At 29.2% G+C, this 21,433-nt stretch overlaps 1 protein-coding gene and 1 pseudogene across 1 annotated transcript; both read left to right on the top strand.

Annotated features, from left to right (window-relative positions):
* Window positions 1-4,177: 4,177 nt before the first annotated feature.
* Window positions 4,178-17,464, top strand: LOC130942131 (probable glucan 1,3-beta-glucosidase A). The gene is made up of 8 exons (XM_057870829.1): window positions 4,178-4,415; window positions 4,519-4,638; window positions 5,216-5,401; window positions 7,266-7,424; window positions 13,274-13,443; window positions 14,351-14,506; window positions 14,591-14,943; window positions 16,968-17,464. The coding sequence occupies exons 1-8, from the start codon at window positions 4,224-4,226 to the stop codon at window positions 17,147-17,149; spliced, it is 1,518 nt and encodes a 505-aa protein (XP_057726812.1). The 5' UTR covers window positions 4,178-4,223; the 3' UTR covers window positions 17,150-17,464.
* A 2,942-nt stretch (window positions 17,465-20,406) lies between these two features.
* LOC130942748 (small nucleolar RNA snoR2/U65) lies at window positions 20,407-20,517 on the top strand (annotated as a pseudogene).
* The last annotated feature ends 916 nt before the right edge of the window (window positions 20,518-21,433 follow it).

Below are 21,433 nucleotides of genomic sequence, written 5' to 3'. Positions count from 1 at the left end.
GACATAGATGAGCTGAAGCGCAGAGAGGATTCCCAGGAGGGAGCAGCAGCCGCCATGACTAAGGTGGTTGAGTTTCTTTATCTTCTACTTTCCTTATTTTTCGTTCTTCAGTATTTCTATCTTATTTCCTGTTTTCTATTTAAGCTTTTGCATGATCACTAGTAGTCTTTTATTGCATTCTAGTTTAGTTCGATCCCATCACCCCCTTGGCCAGCGAGTCCTCGATCCATCTTACCCTTACCAGCGACATCTTGTACATTGGCTCCATCTGTGGGGACTTGCCAAGTCTTGGTGACAAGACGGAGAATTTCAAGGAGCAATCCCCAAGCCATCACCATGAGTTAGAGCCAAACGATCGAACACCCGAACCACAGAGCAACGTCCCCCTAACTCTCGGGAGGATAACCAGCACCGTGCAGCGTCAGCTAACCTCTAACAGACAGTTCCACCTCCTTAGCAGGACTTTCTAGAGATGCCTCAGAAATTTTATTTTCCTTCCCGTGACTACTGAGACCATTTGACCACATCCATTGGAGATCTGACATCTTCTATGGATCAGCTGAGGATTGAGCACCAAGACCATTCAGCGTTCCTCCATCAGTTGGTGGAGGAGTAGTTGAAGCAGAGGCATGACATAGATGAGCTGAAGCGCAGAGAGGATTCCCAGGAGGGAGCAGCAGCCGCCATGACTAAGGTGGTTGAGTTTCTTTATCTTCTACTTTCCTTATTTTTCGTTCTTCAGTATTTCTATCTTATTTCCTGTTTTCTATTTAAGCTTTTGCATGATCACTAGTAGTCTTTTATTGCATTCTAGTTTAGTTCGATCCCATCACCCCCTTGGCCAGCGAGTCCTCGATCCATCTTACCCTTACCAGCGACATCTTGTACATTGGCTCCATCTGTGGGGACTTGCCAAGTCTTGGTGACAAGACGGAGAATTTCAAGGAGCAATCCCCAAGCCATCACCATGAGTTAGAGCCAAACGATCGAACACCCGAACCACAGAGCAACGTCCCCCTAACTCTCGGGAGGATAACCAGCACCGTGCAGCGTCAGCTAACCTCTAACAGACAACCACCGAAAGAAGACAACCACTACCTTGAAAAGGCTCGAGCACCCAACAGCCTTAGAGAGAAAGCATTCCAGATAATCTAAGAACTCTACCAAAGAGTACAAACTCTTGAGGGCTAGGTCGCATCCAAAGAACGATACCAGCTGGAACACGTAAGTCAAGTGACCTCCAGGAGTTGATCACAACGAGAAACCAAGAAAGAATGGTCACCCGAATGATGACACGGGAAACGACGAGATCGCAGCTTTTCCCATGGACCGAAGCGCCGACATGACGACGACGACGACAGAATACACCGGCGAGATCCCAAGAGGACAAGGAGCAAACACGTGATAATGGGAACCAACCTGTTGATCGAAAAGATCCTGAATCCAGGTTACCAAAAGGTTTCGACAAACCAACCAATATGAAGTATGACGGCATCAAAGACCCTCAAGAACACTTAACGGCCTTCGAGGCCTGGTTGAACCTGGAAGGAGCTGCCGATGCAGTTTGATGCAGGGTTTTCCCATTAACGCTAGTCGGCCTAGCCATCAAGTGGTTCAACGCTCTCCCAGATGGTTCGATCACCAGTTTTGACAATATCTATAGAAAGTTCATGGTACAATTCACCACTAGGATCACCAAAGCCAAACACTCGATCAGCCTAATCAGAGTCACCCAACAACAAGACGAGCCCACGAGAAAATACCTCGATAGATTCAACGGCGAATGCCTAATGATCAACGGCCTCATGGGACTCCATGGCCGGTCTTTACTTGACCAAGGGCCTTATGAATGAAGACTTCCAAAAACACCTCACCACAAAATTGGTCTGGACTATGCACAAAATCCAAAATATCGCAAGAGAATATATAAATGACAAGAAGATAAGCCAAGTCATGGCAACCAATAAATGACAGCACGCCAACAGAAAATATAAATATAAGTATAAAATTGATTGTAATATTTTTGAAGAGTAATTTTATACATTGGCACTATTTGTGGGGACTTGTCAAGTCTTGGCGGCATGACAAAAAATTTCGAGGAGCAATCCTCAAGCCATCATCATAAGTCAGAGCGAAATGACCCAACGCCCGAACCACGGAGCAATGTCCCCCTGATCCTCGGAAGGATAAGCAGCACCGTGCACTGTCAACTAATCCCTAACAGGCAACCACCGAAAGAAGACAACTGCTATCTTGAAAAGGCTCTCGCACTCGTGGCCTAGGAGAGAAAGCAATCCAAGAACTCTATCAAAGAGTATAAACTCTTGAGGAACGGGTCACATCCAAAGAGTGATACCAACCGAAACACACAAGTCAAGTGACCTCCAAAAGCTTATTGCGGTGAAAAACCAAGAACGAAAGGTCACTGGAACGATGACACGGGAAACAACAAGATCGAAGTATTTTTCATTGATCGAAGCACCGACATAACGACGATGACAGAAGACACCGGCGAGATCCCATAAGGACAAGGAGCGAACACGTGATAATGGGAATTACCCGTTCACCAAAAAGATCCTAAAAGTCGGGTTACGAAAAGGTTTCGACAAACCAACCCATATAAAGTATGATGGTACCAAAGACTCCAAGAACATCTAACGGCCTTCGAGGCCAAAAATATTACAATCAATTAGAAAATTTAAACAAAAAATAAATAAATATAAGTATAAAATAATTCCTCCTACCAAGGTGCCTTTCTGATCTTGACAAATGATCTATTAAATTTAAATTTTTGGACTATCACAATAAATTTAAGTTTTGAGTAAATTATATTTTTTGTCTTTAAACTATATTAAAAATTTTAAAAATATCTCTCAGCTTCATTTTCTTTTAATTTTATTTTAAAAATTTTTTATTTGTATCAAGTATATTTCTAACTAATTTTAGATCAATTTAGCAATAATTTTACAAAAATAATCATCAACACAAATAAATTAAAAATAATTGATTAGTTGTCATATATTATTATTATTGGATTTGTTTTAAATTTTTTAAAAATTTAGTTAATAAAATTATATTTAAACCATCCAAAAATTTTTGGAACAAAATTAAATTAAAATAAAATTAAGATATTTTTAAAATTTTTTATAAATACAAAAAAAAAAAATAGTGTACCCTATAAGTTTTTATCGGCCTAACCAATCTAGTCACCTTTCCACAAGTCCAATATTGCTGCAGGTTTATACATAGAGATTGAGGACCCCTATTTGTGTATATTTTTAAAAGATTGGACAATTGAGACTTCCTTCTTTAGCAGCCTATCAAGTATCAAATCCAGTCAATTAATTTTGTTCATTTTATAATCAGCAATTAACATTTTATCTTTCAGTTTAATTTTAAAGTTCTAACGAAGATGCTTTTTGGGGTGTTGGATATAATGGTGTTCGATGGAAATTATTTCCCCCAAAAAGTAGTGGTACATTACAAACTATTTACTTTTAAAAGATATAAACATTTTAGATATAGTGTTTGCTATCAAATACATATATTTTTACCTATATTTTTTTACATATTGCAATCTCTTACAATGTGTGATTAATTTCAATATCTCTTTTGTTTGATATATCATCACTTATTTTTAACTTTTATCTTGGCATTTGTTTAAACAGAAAAGTGAATCAACTACTCGATTAATTTAAGTTAATTTATCGATTTTATTATTTGTACATTAAAAATATTGTTAAAGTTAACTACTAATATAAAATATAGACAACTACTCAAATAACGATATAAAAAAATCTTTTTATAAAAATATTTTATTTAAAAGTGTGACTTATTTATTTAGTCATATTTTAAATAAAGACCACACTTTTATAAATATCAAAATCTAACCATATAATTCATTATTCAAAAGTTGAAAAAATATTTTTACATAAAAATAATTATAAAGTCTTAATTGTAATATTTACCTAAAATATATGTTAAAATATAAATATATATTAAAAATAAATAAACAACACATCTATTTATATATAAATATATTAATGACTGATTTAGTGACTAATTTTAATATTTAAATATTATTTCTATTGATCTATTTAGTATTTATTTTAATTACTCTAATTTTATACATACATATCTTTGGTCTGCTATATATAGTTGGTCGGACTCACTTCAAAGCAGAGAGAGGAAGAGGTTAAGACAAATAAGAAACACATCTAAAGATGAGTATCTGTCTCAACCTCAGAACATTGCTTCTTAACTTTGTTATTACCTTGACAATGCTTTCTCTATCTCATGAAGCAAGACAAAATCTCGATTCCCCTGTGAGAGCAGTTAGTCTTGGTGGTTGGCTCGTTACTGAAGGTTGGATCAAACCTTCTCTCTTCGATGGAATTCCAAACAAGGATTTCTTGGTTAGAAAATATTATTTATATAGCATTCGTAATAATCATCATATTTATTCATTATTAATATTAGTACAAGTTTATATAATTGTTGATCTTCAATTTTGGTTAGGATGGAACTGGTCTTCAGTTCAAGTCTGTGACAACAGGGAAGTATCTGTGTGCAGAGTCCGGAGGAGGAACGATCCTAGTTGCAAACCGCAGTGCCGCTTCGGGCTGGGAAACATTCAGGGTGAGTTAGCCATGTCTAAAAGAATCAACACTCAAATTGGTCCTTAACTTTCCAATAAAATATTATTCTCTATAAATTCTTAAGAAATACTTACACGAGACAGATTAGTTTTTTTTTGTTGTTGTGAAGGGAGACCAATTTGTTCTAGATGAAAACTCAAGCGCAGTCGATTTCACGTGAATTTGATAGTTGACAGCTGTTGGATGAAAATTTAGTCAAATCAGTCAAATCATCTAACGACTCTCAATTATTAACTTCACGTGAAGTCAACTGCACTGCATTATACCTGAATTTTCACCTTTGTTTTATGGGTATATTTTTTGGAATTTTACTGTCTTATAATGAAATTTGTTAAAGAAATTATTTGTTTAATACCTATATTAAAAATTTGATTAAAAACAACAGAAAGACGAATATATTTTACAAAAGTAATTTTTATAGACGTTTGATAAATAAAAATTTATTAAAGATCAAAATGTCTAATTTAAAATTTTATGAGAGACCAATTTAAAAGTTTACTTAATCTTCTTTCCATAAGTATAACTAAGCTATCTTATAATTTTGTTTGTTTGTGTAGTTATGGAGGCTGAACGAGACCACTTTCAGATTCAGGGTGTTCAACAAGCAGTTTGTGGGATTAGATGGGATCAACGTTGTAGCTATTACCAATATTTCAACTGATTCTTTAACTTTCAATATTGTTAAGGAAAGTAATAAATCTAACCGCGTTCGAATCAAAACAACTAGTGGTAGCTATTTGCAGGTAATTTACTAATAGATAAAGTATATTTTTTATTTTTAATATTTATAATTTTTTAAAAAATATTCTTAACGTTTAATTTTATTTAATTTATTTTTAATGTTTTTTATTTATTTGTTTTGTACTCAAAATTTTTAGTTTATGTTAAAATTATCTTTCAAAAGTTTTAATTTTATTTTTAATATTTTATATAGAATTAATTTTTAGAGATAATTTAGACATAAATTAAAAACATTAAAAATAAATTAAATATAACTAAACGTTAACAAAAAAAAAAAAAAATATACTTCACCCTTTACTAACTTATTAGGTAACATGGTAGTTATTACCTTTTATATTTACTTTGTTTTAGCTAAATTAATCAGTGGAAACAAAAACGATAAAATAACCAAAGAAATTCAAAATGCTTTGTTTGTTTGTCCCCACTTGGGTGTTTGGAGTAGTGCAGATTCTTAACAAGTTGACATTAAAATAATAGGAGAATGTTGGATTACGTTAAATGATTTGGGCATGTGCTGCGCTGTTGGAGTTTATTGATATTTATAATGTTAGACTGAGTAGTCTGTTTCGGTACAATTGAACTTTTTTGTTTTGTTAAGTGTTGGAAAATAGGCTAAATGTTCATATCATACATTTTTTTCATGTCAATATTTAAATGTATCAAGTCAACACTTAATAAAATAAACTGATAGATGAGATTAAAATAAATTATTTGCAAATCTTATTGGATTAAAATAAAAATAAATATTTTATAAAGACAAAAGAAAAAAAACCTAGTATTTTATAAGAATAAGAAACTTATTTTCTTTTATATTTAGATCTAGAATCTCATGACACATATAAGTTTAACTTCATATTACACATTTTATATTGCTTTTTAAAGTTAATTTATCGATCTAACAGTTAATTTAAAATCATCTATCATAAAAAGTATTTGTATTAAAAGCTTTTATTCTTTTTTCTTCTTATTTTTTGCTGATTTTTTTTCTTTTTATAATTATTTTTTTATTTATCGTTTTCTTTTTGTTTCACTTTTTAAATTTTTTTTATTTTCTTAATAAATATAAAAACAAAAAAAAATCAAATAAAAAATATATAATGCTACAAAATTATTAGAAAGAGAATAAACCTACATTCATTCAACTAAAAAAAAATAAAAAAAATACAATATAAAAAAAAACATTTTTGTGTTTTTATAACAAAATTTTAGTATATTTTTATTCTGATAATAAATTTTGTATAATTCAAAAATTTTTCTCTTCTTCCTCTTTATATTCTGCTGCTTCATCTTCATCTTCCTCTTTTTATTTCATTTTTTCATAATTCTTGTTGTTTTACTTTCTTAAAATGAACAAAATAAAAAAAATTAATGTTATAAAATTACTAAAAAAAATGAAAAGAAAAAATGCAATAACAACGGTAGTAATAAAAGAACGATGATAGAAAAAAAACATACTAAAAAGAAGAAGGAACGTGATGAAAAAGAAGGAGAAATGTGAAATAGAAGAAAAAAGAACACGAAGGAAAAAGGATGCGAATACCAGAAAAGATATGTTTGCGTTAGTGAAGTTCATATGTGTACACATTGCGTGTAATGAAAATGATTTTTGTTAAATTTAAAAAAAAAATTTAAATATATAACATGCTGCTAACATTAATAATAAAAAATTAAAAATAAAATTAAAAAGAAATATCAAAGAATCAGGAAGTATATATGTAAAATTATGTGAATTGTTATTTTCCGAATTCAATTCGTTCACGGTTTAAAAGAAGTACGAAAGAATTAATAATGAGGTTGATGGAATGCTAGTTTGAATAGTCCTAGGAATAAGAGAAGGGCATTTTAAATGGTGGTGTGAATTTGCAGGCAAAGTCGGAGGTGATGGTGAGTGCAGACATTTCAAAGGTAAGCGGATGGAGAGACGATGACCCAACAGTTTTCCAACTCACAATTGGTGGAAGGTTGCAAGGTGAGTTCCAGGTCACCAATGGTTATGGCCCACTCAAGGCTCCCCAAGTCATGAAGGTATCTATAACTCGATCTCTCAACTTTTATTTACCCCAAACTTGTTCCAGAAACAACTACATAAATTCATTGCTTAGCAAGTTTCGAACCTGTCATTGAATTGATTGGGTTAACAATTTTAAAATTTAATAAAGATTTAATTAAAATTAAATGGAATATATTAAAATAATATATTTATATATAAAATATATTTTTTTAAATAAAATAATTTTTTGTATGAACTCATTTTTTATTAACTTTTATAATTTTTTATTCGATTCGTTATGAGTTAAATTTTTTAATTGAGTCAGATCAGTTTAATCCAATTCTCAAAATTATATTAATTAAAAGATATAAAAATATATTAATTTATGTATTTTTTTGTACGGAAATATATTTTGATATGTGTGCTTATAATTACAAACAGCCAAAATTTAATTTTCAAGTCAGATTTGGGTGGTCGTAATGCATGGGAAAAATCCTTTCAAACCAGGAGAATTATAAAGTGATAAAATAAATAATTAATTATTATTAAATATGTAATTTTTCATCGTGGGTAGGTCTTATTATTTTGATTTAAGAAAAATTAGACTATTATTTTTTTTATGAACTTTTTCATTTTAAAAAAACTTAATCCACATGCATGAATATGAGTACTAGAAGCGATATACGTGTATATGAAGTGTGTTGACACTTGACACCCTTAAGATGGTGGAGACACGCTATATATATGTATTCACAAAAAAATATTGAATTTGTCACTTTAATATTTTTTGCATACTAAAAAACAAAAAATAAAAAAAAAGACTTCTTGCAAAATTATAAAATTAAATAATAAAATAAAATATCGTTTCACAAATTATGAGATGCTTAAAAAAAATAATAGAATTGCTTTCAGAATGCAAAAAACAATACCCATAATTTCAAATTTTACTACAATAATTTTCATTTTGGAATATTACAACAAAAATATTTTCATATATAAATTTTTCACCCTATAATAATGCATGTGTATGTGCCTATGTGGTGTCAATTTATAAAATAGAATAAATATTTTTATGAATTCATTCACCCAATAGTTAGTTGTATACTTTCAAAGCAATATGATGACTATCTGTATTCTTTTACAATTTATTAAACAATAAAAAATAAGTTAAATCTCAAAATAATTCTTTGAACTTGTAATTGAATTTAAAATTTTTTTATAAATTTAAAATTATTTTAAATTTATCTTTAAAATTAACAATAGCCATTCTTAAAATATTTTTTGGTAAATATTCGTGAAGTGAGTGATAATATATAAGGAGAGAAGTCATGATAGATTACTAACTATATTACATGATAATTATAAAATTTTAACTCAATTTAGTTTCTATTATTGATTTATAACCCTAGTTCCAATTTGAAGTTTAGAAAGTGTGATCTTTTATTTTCGCTAATTCCATTAGATTGATCACCACTCTTTGTTTATAATCTCCATCCTACTATAGGATTTCTCCAAGTTCACCTTCAGCTTAAGTTTTTTCCCTCTCTTTCTCTTCCTCTCCTCGAATTTTACTATAGCGAGTTCTCTTCTCCCCTCGACAGCACCACCTCAGTAGTAGGTGACCAGTATAAAAGTAGAAAAAGGTGGAGCGAGCTGTCAAATTTTAAATCTTTTTTGATACACCATTTCAAATAATCGATAATTACACAGTTCTTGGCATTTTCAAGGTCATTGAAAGGGAGAGAAGGTAGCTTAGCAGCAGAGAAAAGGCCAGTAACATGACATCGGCAACCGATGAAAAATGACTTAGGACGGCGGAAACGAGAGTATATGTCTGGCAGTGAGATCCAGAACTCTCATTGAAGGGGTCAATTTTGGGAGTAATAAGGTGGCAACGGGTGGAGTGGAGATCGAAGACGAAAAAGAAAGAGAAAAACAAGGCATGAAGCTCCGATAGTGAGAGAGTTATCATGCCTATTCAAGCCAGGGATTCTATGTTGAGAAATTGTTGTTGCTCCTGCAGTGGAGGCATTGACAGCTATGAGGTAGAAGAAAAAGAGATTTCATGAGAGATAGAGGCATAGTAATTCTAACGCATTAAACCTCTCTCAATACTCAAAACAACGTTGTTTTAGTTGTATTTGGAGGCTAGAAAGAAAACGACAATGTTTACAATTTTAGCGTGGTCTCTATCCAACTACGTTATTAATTTGTTGTTGAAAAATATCTCAGGAATGATTGTTGGTAAATTCAGGAATAAATTTAAAACAATTTCAAATTAAAGGACTAGTTTAAAATTCGATTGCAAGTTTAGAAACCACTTTAATATTTAACTCATAAAAAATCTCATAATTTCTATAACTCATGAAAAATCTCATAATTTTTATTCTAAGTTAAAGTTTTTTTTATTAATAAAAGGGAGCTACTACAATAAAGATGTCTAAAATATCTTTTTTTTAAAGATGTTTTTTAGTAACTAAAATTTAACACATATAAACAATTAAATTATTTTATTTTTGTCAAAATCAGGCCAGACAAATTAATTTGACCGAAAAAATGGTGAATCAAATCTTAAACCAGCCTAAATTAATATTATTTTTATAAAAAATAACTACAATATTCTTATTATAGAAAATGACTAAAATACTTCTAATATATAATATAATATATATATATATATATATATATATATATATATATATATTAAAACTCTAAATTCTAACCTTATAACGGCAGAGAAGTAAACGGCTAGAATTTAGGATTTTCAAAATTAATATATATAATAGAAATATTTTAGATATTTTCTATAATAAAAATATTGTTGTTACTTTCTATAAAAAAAATATTAATTTAAACTAGTTCAAAATTTGATTTACTATTTTATTTTATCAAATTAATTTATTTGGTCTAATTTTGACAAAAATAATATAATTTAATTGATTATATGAGTTAAAAAAAATAATATTAACTAAAATACATCTTTAAAAAAAATATTTTAAATATCTTTATTTGAATGACTCTCTTAACAAAAATGACAATAATCAAAATATGTACATGTCAACTTTCTCTTTTTACATATAATAATAATGGGTGAATAATATTTTTAGATTATTAGTTTAAAATAATCTCGAAAAAACTAGATAGAAATTTAATTGAGTAAATAGTCAAATTGGTCCCCGAAAGATAGCCCAATCTTCAAACGAGTCCCCGTAAGAAAAAGATAATAAAATTTGTCCCCGAAAAATTTAAAATTGGTAACGTTAGTCCTTCCATCAGTTGGATGATGACGTGTCACGTTAAGTGCCACGTGGCATATGATGACGTGGAGGGCTAATGCCACGTGTCACAAGATGATTGGTTGACATGTCAGATCGGTGACACCTGGCATGCCACGTGTCAAGTCAGTGACACGTGGCATGCCACGTGGCACTTGACATGTAAAAAAGTTATTTATAATCAAAATAGTCCTTGAAAGTTTAGACGTAAGTCATTTTCATCCCTAAAATTTTAAAAATTAATCAAATTAGTCCTTATATAATTTTTTTAATTTTTTTGATAATATTAAATTTAAAATATTTTATGATACTACTAATTTTAATAGAAATGTAATTGACAATCAAAAAATTTGTAATTATATCTTTTCTTCTTAAAAATTTGTTCAATAAAATTATATCTCTCCTTTAATTCTTGTCAAAATCTCTCTTATTCTTTTCTATTATAAAATATTTTTCTTACATTATTATATTTTGTTGGAATATATATATATATATATATACTCAAAATTGAAATGTAGGTATTTGTTAACCTAAACAAAGTTATATGCTCAAAATCAAAATTTATGTATGTTAATCTAAATGAAAGTAATAACGTAATGAAAAAAAAGATGTATAAATTTTTATTAAATTTGTTTAGGTTAACATACATAAATTTTTATTTTGAGCATATAACTTTATTTAGGGTAACAAATACATACATTTCAATTTTGAGTATATATATATATATTCCAGCAAAATGTAATAATGTAAGAAAAATGTTTTAGAATAGAAAAGAATAAGAGAGATTTTGACAAGAATTAGAGGAGAGAGATAATTTTATTGAACAAATTTTTAAGAAGAAATGATATAATTACAAATTTTTTGATTGTCAATTACATTTCTATTAAAATTAGTAGTATCAAAAAATATTTTAAATTTAATATTATCAAAAAAATAAAAAAATTATATAAGGACTAATTTGATTAATTTTTAAAATTTTAGGGATGAAAATGACTTACGTCTAAACTTTCAAGGACTATTTTGATTATAAATAACTTTTTTACATGTCAAGTGCCACGTGGCATGCCACGTGTCACCGATCTGACATGTCAACCAATCATCTTGTGACACGTGGCATTAGCCCTCCACGTCATCATATGCCACGTGGCACTTAACGTGACACGTCATCATCCAACTGACGGAAGGACTAACGTTACCAATTTTAAATTTTTCGGGGACAAATTTTATTATCTTTTTCTTACGGAGACTCGTTTGAAGATTGGGCTATCTTTCGGGGACCAATTTGACTATTTACTCAAATTTAATTAGTCTACAAAAATTCAAATGTCTTAAACTAATTTTTTTGTTAGTATAAAAGAACGTAAAAATATGAGAAAGAAATGTCTTAAATTTGGTTTAATAAAGTCTTTTAAAAATGTGTTTGTACTTTTTAAAAGCTTAAGTTTCTTATTTTATATTTGATAAATTAAAAAGATTATGTGTTTGTACTTAGAGCTTTTAAAAAATTAGGGTACTTTTGAAAGTATTTAAGAAAGTTTTTAAAGTTGGTTTGTGCTTTTTAAAATTTAAAAGTCTAATATAACCTCATATATTAACTAATTTTCAAATTTAACTTATATTTATGTCTATTATAGTATTTTTAAATCTTAAAAATTATTTTACCAAACGCAATTATTATTGCTTGTGTTTATTTAAAACTATTTTTAATTTGATTTATCAAATATAAATGTTACAACTTTTAAAAAGTCATCTTTTAAAAATTAGTTTTTATAAACTATTTTTAAAAAGTAAAAATTTTACTAAACTAAGTCTTAGTCTGCCCATAAACTTATAGAATGACAAGGAAAATAATACCATACTCATACCCACTATATAAAAACAGATATTTTATATAAATTATAAAATTGATAATAATTAACTTATTATTTTATTAATATTTATACTTTTAAATATCTAAATTCTTATTTTTGATATTTTGAATATAATGAAATTAATTTTATTTTAATTGGACCACCAAATTGGACCATGGATGGGAGGATAGCCTAATTGAGAGCAAACCGACACTTTGTCGTTTTTAGGTGAGGAGAAAATAAAGAATTAAGGAAAATAAAAAGATTAAACACGGGTCTCTTCATTTGAAAAAGCTACACTTTTTTAGTAATAAAATATATAATTAAGTCTTGAAAATTTCTAGAATAGATCCATAAGATTGTTTAAGTCATCGCCCGAGTCTTCTTGTTTGTAACAGAAAAGGCAAAGAAAAATGTGTGTATACAATTATCTGTTTTAATAAAAAACAAAGTTGTTGATTAATTATTTACTGGAAAAATTGTTCTTTATTATTATTTTTTTTTTCATTGTTATTGTTCCTCCAAAACTTGCTAGTTGTGTGAGGCTGTGAGGATGTGCAGAAAGTCAGAAACGAAGCATTATTGCATGAATTATTAGATCAGCTATATACGGCCTTCACTGTCTCGATGTGTATTTGCAAAATTTTCTCGGAAATCATTTATGGTCTTGTGTGATATGTAGCAAGTTATTTATTGGAATTAATAATGATGAATGACTATGTGGGAGTGTTTAATTTTGTTAATTTATTTGCTTGTTAGGACCACTGGAACAGTTTCATTGTTGAAAATGATTTGAAGATGATAGCGAGTAAGGGAATAAATGCACTTAGAATTCCTGTTGGATGGTGGATAGCAAGTGATCCAACTCCACCCTCCCCTTATGTTGCTGGTTCCTTGCATGCTCTAGATAATGCCTTCTTCTGGGCTCAGTAAGTTCCATATCTACTTAAATTCTACTCTTTATATTTGTTTTAAATAAAATGTAATAATATTTATCGATATAGACCCAAAACAAAAAATTATATTTGTTTTTTCCTACATTACTTATCTTGCTTGCAGTGGAAACGATTGAGATAGTTATCAATATCTCTTGTCTTTAGTATCTACAAACATATCACATCATATCTTATTTGATACTTCTCATGCATCTCGTGTTTATTGAGGATCAAAATACATTCGTAAGTGTCTCCTACTTGCAAACAAGATAAGTAAAATTGATAAAAAAGAAACATAATTTTTTTAGTTTATGCGGATATATTTAAATATTATATATAGTAGTTATAGTTATGCATTTTAATTTTAGAAAATGATTAAGAAGTGTTTGTGCAAAATTATTTTTACTAATTATTTTATTCTTTACATCGTTGGATTTAATTTGATATCTTTTTTATTTGTTAATGAATAATGCTACACATAAAATCTTTTTTTTTTTTAAACTAAATCTAACTAAATTAAACAATAAAACTTAAAAATAATGCTAACTATAACTGAATTTTGTTATATTAGACTAATTTGGTTAGACTTAGTTAACAAAATTTTTTTTTGTCTTTAATATTTGTGATTTTTTTTAAATTATTTTTAAATTATATTTAATTTTATCCTTGGCCATTTCATTTTGTATCAAAATTATCCCTACATGTTAATTCTATCTGAAATGTTGGTAATAAAATTAAAAATGTTAATGGATAATTTTAAAATAAATAAAAAACGTTAAAAATAAAATTAAATAAATCGAAAATATATTATTTTAAATGTTGCTAAAATTATATAGCTACTATAGTCATAAGTCATAACTATATACTTAAACTATTACTAAGACTAACGAGCTAAGTGTAGGAAATATGGGTTGAAAATTATCATTGATCTTCACGCTGCACCTGGTTCCCAAAATGGGTATGAGCATAGCTCCTCCAGAGACACTTCTCAAGAATGGGGGAAAACAGATGAGAACATCCAACAAACCGTTAATGTTATAGAGTTCTTAGCTGCAAGGTTGTGTATTTCTATTTCTTACATACATATTTATTCGCTTTTAAATTAATTAAGGAAAGCATGAAATATGGTTAATTATTACAGGTACGCAAAAAGCCCAAGCCTGTATGCGGTTGAGCTGATAAACGAGCCTCTATCACCAGGTGCCACCTTAGAGGCTTTGAACAAGTACTACAAAGCTGGGTATGAAGCAGTGCGCAAACACTCAAAAACAGCTTATGTTGTTTTGTCAAATAGGTTAGCGTCCTCGGACCCAAGGGAATTCTTCCCTGTTGCCAGTGGCCTCATGAAAACAGTGATTGATGTCCACTACTACAGCCTCTATGAATCCAAATTTGACAACTTAACCGTCCAACAGAACATTGATTTCATCCAAACAAACCGCTCTTCGGACTTGACTTTTGTTACAACCTCAAATGGCCCTCTTACTTTTGTCGGTCAGTCTTCTAATCACACTTCTTCCGCCGTTCACACTTTCTTTTTTTCTTTTAATTTTAAAGGAGAGTGCTAGGAGAACAATGATTATCTTGAACAACATGAACAACTACCAATCAAATACAAGTACATTACACTCTAATTTAATGCTACTCATTAAATTTACTCTTTTAACCTTATTAATTCACATTGTTCACACATTGTTCAAAAATATTATTAATTACCTATACTTTTCCAATTTTAAAATATTCTAGTTATTACTGCTATACAATCAACACCTCATTCACATAATCATGTGGGACTAACATTTTTTGTGGATCACACGTGTTTATGTCTAGGTAGATATAACATTATTGAATATTGAATGATTCCTTTCCCTCACCTTTTTTAACTTTTTTTTTTTATTTACTAGACCATTTTTCAAGCAAATCAGTTTTCTACTTTTCTATGCTATTGCTCTTAGTAAGATGATAAGCCATTTTCAAAAAACAAAAAGATGATAAGCCATTTTCAAATTCATATTGACATTTTTTTTACGGTTTTGTTAGGTAGACAATAACTTTTTGTAAACAATGTGAATAATGGGTTCTAGAATTAACGCAATAAAATAAAAAAATACTCCACCTCCAAATTACTTCCTAAATCTTAACATTAGGATAACCATCTATACATCTATTGAATTGAACATCCACCTATTGTTAACTATACATGAGTAAATTGAATCAAAAGAAATAACTATCCAATTAAAAATAATAAACATAATTCTCTACATACCTATTGAATTGAACATCTGACATATCAATTTTTCACATTGTTTAGTATTCTTATTGTCTACATATACTTTTTCTTCTTTTTAATTATATCTTTTTAATATTTTTAAAAATTATCCACGATCTTTATAAATATGGCAAAAAATATAAAAAAAATATTGATAGTCAAATAAAGTTTGTGAGTAGTTAACATCTAACAATCATTTAGTTATTTTTTTGTTTATTTAAAAAAAATTCAATACAATAATGTGAAGTAAATTTCAAGTGAAAAATAACTAATTTAAATAAAATAAATCCAACAAATACAAAACATCCTATTTCAATAAACACAAACACAATCTCTTGGTTTTATTCATAATTGTTAAAAATAATGAAAGTTACGATAAAAATTAAGAATAAATAATTACAACTAATATTAAAATGCATATTAAATATATCAAAAGTATTTATGTCATCTAAAATATGATGTTATTTTGATGGTATTTTAGATTTAATTCAATATAAATATTAGTTTAAATTGCCTATATTACACTTTTTGAGGGCGATGCTAGCTCAGATCGTGCATTAATTTGAGATGCATATGCACGCGCGGATGAACTCTTTTAGTGATTGGAAGACCTCTTTTATAATTTCTATTGATAATATAAGGGGAAAAAAATCGAATGCACAGTGTTTTGAATATTCACTACTATTGATTACGTGGCTTTTGTTTTTGTTTTTGGCCAAGATAATTTCATTTATTAGAATTAAAAGTTCAATCAGATATATATCTCGATTCATACATAATGTATTAGGATATAGGAGCACGCATATGCTAAACCATTGATCATTTTACTTTGTTTATGTTAAGATACACGATAGTTAGAAACTATTATAAGGCATAAAAATAGTTCAAAGCACACAAATTATGTTGGCCATAAAAATATAGAAAGAAACATCACCGTGTTGGGGATTTTTTTTTCTTAAATAATTTGATGTTAAGCTAAATAAGTTTATGGGTCTTACAAACACATAATTTTTTATTTTATTTTTTTCAATTTAAAACATTTGGTTTTTATTCCTTTGGTTATTTCTCTCCCCTAAACATTTATGTGACAGGCTGCAAATTTATTTTATCTTGCCAAATCAGTATTTAATTTGGCATATTATGTAATCTAAGAACTTATTTAATTACCTCAGTCTTTTTGTTTTGTTATTTTTTTTTTGGTCAAGTTTGATTTATTATGAATTGGTCTAATATAAAATTGGAATTCTAGGTGAATGGGTTTCTGAATGGAAAGTTAATGGAGCTACGAAAGAGGATTACCAAAGATTTGCAAAAGCCCAATTAGATGTTTATGGAAGAGCAACGTTTGGATGGTCTTATTGGACCTTAAAGAACGTCAACAACCATTGGAGTTTGGAATGGATGATCAACAATGGTTACATTAAGCTATAAACAGCAGCTGAGGCATTAGTGGCTCACTAGTCTATCATCATGTATCTTAATATATTTCATCTGTATGAGTATGAATGTGTGTGTGAGTTGTAAGAATAAAAAAAAAAAAAAAAATTATAGATTGACGCATGAAAAAGGGGAAAAATATAAAATGAGTGTGTGATCTCCAAAAAATTTTCACATTTTAAAGAATTTCATTTGAAAACATATTCTGATTGTGAGGTTTTAGTTTTGGATTCTCAATCAGAGTTTTCTCTTGTATTCAGCCACTGATCTCGTGATCCTTGATAATTGATATGAACATAATTATATCAAGGTTTATGTGTCTTTCAATCACGATAGAGCCAAAAAGATATAATCGTTTCATATATAAAGAAACTTATAAATAATAAAAGCTAGTGTGTGTGACTCATCGATCAATGATTTTGAAAGACGAAAGAATTGTGAAAAAATATGGAAATTATGCAAATAAATACTTATAAATTTGCAGTTTAATTTATTTATAATATATATTTTATATTTTAATATATATTTTATACAAATAATTAATTTCGTAATTAATTTTTCACATACATATAATATAGTTATATTATTATATATGTAAACAAATCATAAACGAATAACTTTTTAGAATAATATATTATAAAGAATTAAAAAGATATATAACGACAATATATACGAATTAGACACTACTTAAAAATAAATATATTTGGTTTAATATATATTAAACTACTCTTTTATACCTTATTCCATGACAATAATAAAAAAGTCTTGTGACTCATAAATTCAGTCCAACAGAATACACTTCAATACAATTCAATTAATCAACAATCAATAAAATTTCATCTATTCTTTTCCTATTCTTTCATAATTTTATCATGGTATCAGAGCCTTGGTATCCTCCTTGAAAGAACTATCATTCATGTAATATCAGTCTTGGTTATCCTGTTCTAACAGGAAACAACTATCATTCATGTAATAGTCACTAAGGTTTGTGTGCGCCTTCTTCCGACAATTCTGTATGCATTCTGTTTCAGCAGTTTAATCAGCATTCTGTTTTAGTAGTTTCATCTGCATTCTTATCGCGCTCTATGCACCCTCTTTCTCATCGCCCTCTCTTATTGCGCTCTAGGCGCCCTCTTTTATTGCGCTCGATGCGCACCACTCTTATTGCGCCATACACGCCTCTAAAAAATCAATCTTATTGCGCTCTACGCGCTTATTTTTTCATTTTTCTTTTGAAGATCGCTGGTCACAGCATCTCCTTTTATATTTTTGCCGCCGGCAGTTCAAGTTCCGCCGCACGCATCTTCCTCCGCGTCACCACGTCAGATGCTCAACAACTTCATCGGAACTTATCCAAGCTGTGGATTATTGACATCTTCCAACCAACAGTTTGCGGGGCACATTAAACTACTCTTCCATCTTAGCCCATGACAACAATGAAGTCTCGTGACCTACAAATTCAGCCCAACAGAATACACTTCAATACAATTCAATCAATCAACAATCAATAAAATTTCCTCATCTATTCTTTTCCTATTCTTTCATAATTTTATCAATATATAATAACCCGAATTTTTAAAAATTAAATAATACGTTATTTATGATTTATTATATTTATTAAAAATTTTATTAAAAAAATTATTTTTTTAAAAGTAATTAAATAAAATTTTATAATATTTTAAATCTAAAATTTATTAAAATTTTTAAATAATTTTTATTATAATAAAATATTTTAAAAAAGATAAAAAAATATTATTATTATTATTATTATTATTATTTCTTTCCTTGGTCGAAGCTATAAAGGAACAAAAGAAAGAAATGAAACAACGTAGGTTATATATAGGTGTTTATTACGGTACGATAATAAATTCATACGTATCAATACATTTAAAATATGGATAAGTAGTAATAAGATATGTAAAATTTATTTTTCACATCAACATTTAATTTTTTTTAAATATATATTATATTACCACTTTTACTAAAACACCCTTTTAATTAAATAAAAATAAAATAATATTATTTAATTTTATAAAAGACCTAAATACCCTTTTTTGTATATATTAGATAAAAATTATTTTTTTTAGATTAATTAAATTGTTTAATTTTATAATTTTAAAATTTAAATAATCTAAAAAATAAAAACAAAAACAAAAATACATTTAACAAAATCATTTGTCTCTTCATAAATCCTAATCAATTATTCATACCATAAAAATTAAATAAATTTAAAAAGTACTAAACAAAATCACTTTATTCTTTGTTTGATGGGTTCTCACGCAACTCTCATCTCTAATTGTTCATACCAAAAAAATATCATCTGAAAAACTGAGAAAAAAAAATAATAGAACAGAGTTTTATGTCTTTATCTTTTTGGGTTTCTCACCAACACACTCTCAACAAACATCTCTCTCATTCCCAATTCTGAGACTCAAACTCTCTCTTCTCTCTCACTGCCACTAGAGTCTCTCTCAGTCTCACTAGTCTCTCTACTCGTTCACACTCACCGGCGTCTCGTTGCACCTCTCCTCTCGTCGCCGGCGTTTTAACGTCTCGCCGGCGATAGAAGCACTCGTCGGATCGTCGTCGCTCGTGGTCTTCTGGTTTCATGTACTCGCCGTCGCGAGTCGCAGTGGATCGTGGACCGTCGTAGGGTTGTCACTTGCTTCGTCGCTCGTCTTCTTCTGGGGTCGGGTTCTCTTCGTCACCCAGTCGCCCTTGGTAAGTCCATGCATCATCACTTCCCCTGTTCTCCCTTTCCCAGATTCCCTTCTTCCTGTATTTTGAGGTGATGTTGAATTGGTAATCAATTAATTTGTTAGTGATTGAATCTTGAATTTGTTGCTGTCTTGCTGAATAATTACCGAGTTTATTTTTTTCTTTGCTAAAAATCATCAGAGTTAAATTTGTTACTGATTATCATCGAACCTTGAATTTGTTGCTGGCTTGCTCAAACACCCCCTATTATGTTTTCTATGCACTACTTGTGTATGTTACAATTTTCATATGACCGGGCTTACAATTTGTTTCTATCTTGCTCAAACACCCCCTATTATATTTATCTCTACAGTTTTCATATTGTACATTACTTCATGATTTCAATTTGTTTTTGCATGATATACTTCAACTGATATCTTGTTTCCCCTGAATGAATTAAAATAAAAACTGTAAACTGAACATATACCCCATTCGGGTATTTGGATCAAATAAAAACAAGCTAAACCCCCAATTGACAAAAGGAAAATACAGCTAGTCTTATAATTGGACCAAGAGCAAGAATGTTCATTTGTTTCACATTTTTATAGGAACCTGCAGGTCTTAATACACTGTGATCTGCGGAGCCGTTTTATATGATTACATTCTATTTTATGTAATCCTTTTACCAAAAAAGAAAAAAACATCTGTATCCCTCAACCATTTCTTAATGGATGCAGCGCTTTGAGATAGTTAATGGTGTCACTGAAGTTGAAGGAATAGCAGAGGAAAAAATTGCAAGTGCTGAAGAGGATGAAAGTACTAATTACAAGATCACACCTTTTTCTTTAAATAGCATTTCAATTCATTCAGTGATAACATTTTGATTTGTAGAAAAAGAAGTACCTGCTTTTTGGCTCAATGCAATGAAAAACAATGAAGTGTTAGTTGAAGAGGTCAGTTGGTTCTATCAATAGTAACTCATTTTTGTTAAATGTTTATTTTATGTCTTACAACCAAGTCCTAGTGTTAGCTTAAGAGGTTAGTTAGATCTATTCAATAGTAACTCCTTTTTTCTTTTAAATGTTTATTTTATGTCTTGCAACCAAGCTAATTTTAAGTCTTTGTGAAACAGATTTCAGAGCGTGATGAAGGTACTCTCAAGTTTCTCAAAGATATCAAGTGGAACAGGATAGACAACCCAAAAGGATTCAAGCTTGAGTTTTATTTTAATACTAATCCTTATTTTACAAATACTGTTTTGACAAAAACATATCACATGATTGATGAGGATGAGCCAATATTAAAAAAAGCAATTGGGTGAAGACCCCTTGAATGGAAATAATCAAATCCATCTCAGGCATCAAGGTTATTCCTCTTTTAGGCCTTCATTTACTTTATAGCAAATTGAGTACTAGAAGGCTGTTCAATTGTATTTGACTCTTTTTATTGCATTTTTGAATATATTAAATGCTTAAAATTATAGACACATGTCTAGTGCATCAGTGAATTCTTTACTATAGTTGATGATTTACAATGCCCGTTTCTTCTCTTTCTTACCTTTTGTATTCAGGCTAAGGGAGG

This window comes from Arachis stenosperma, chromosome 7, assembly GCF_014773155.1.
Source record: "Arachis stenosperma cultivar V10309 chromosome 7, arast.V10309.gnm1.PFL2, whole genome shotgun sequence".
In the NCBI taxonomy this organism is placed as follows: domain Eukaryota; kingdom Viridiplantae; phylum Streptophyta; class Magnoliopsida; order Fabales; family Fabaceae; genus Arachis; species Arachis stenosperma.
Note: the sequence above shows the minus strand (reverse complement) of the source record. Positions and strands in the feature narration are given on the sequence as shown.

Excerpts from the sequence above, each read along its gene's own strand:
- LOC130942131 (XM_057870829.1), top strand. The coding sequence starts at position 4,224 with ATGAGTATCTGTCTCAACCTCAGAACATTGCTTCTTAACTTTGTTATT. Across the intron at positions 7,425-13,273 it reads AGGCTCCCCAAGTCATGAAG|GACCACTGGAACAGTTTCAT; the intron begins GTATCTATAACT and ends TTTGCTTGTTAG. Across the intron at positions 14,507-14,590 it reads ATAGAGTTCTTAGCTGCAAG|GTACGCAAAAAGCCCAAGCC; the intron begins GTTGTGTATTTC and ends TAATTATTACAG.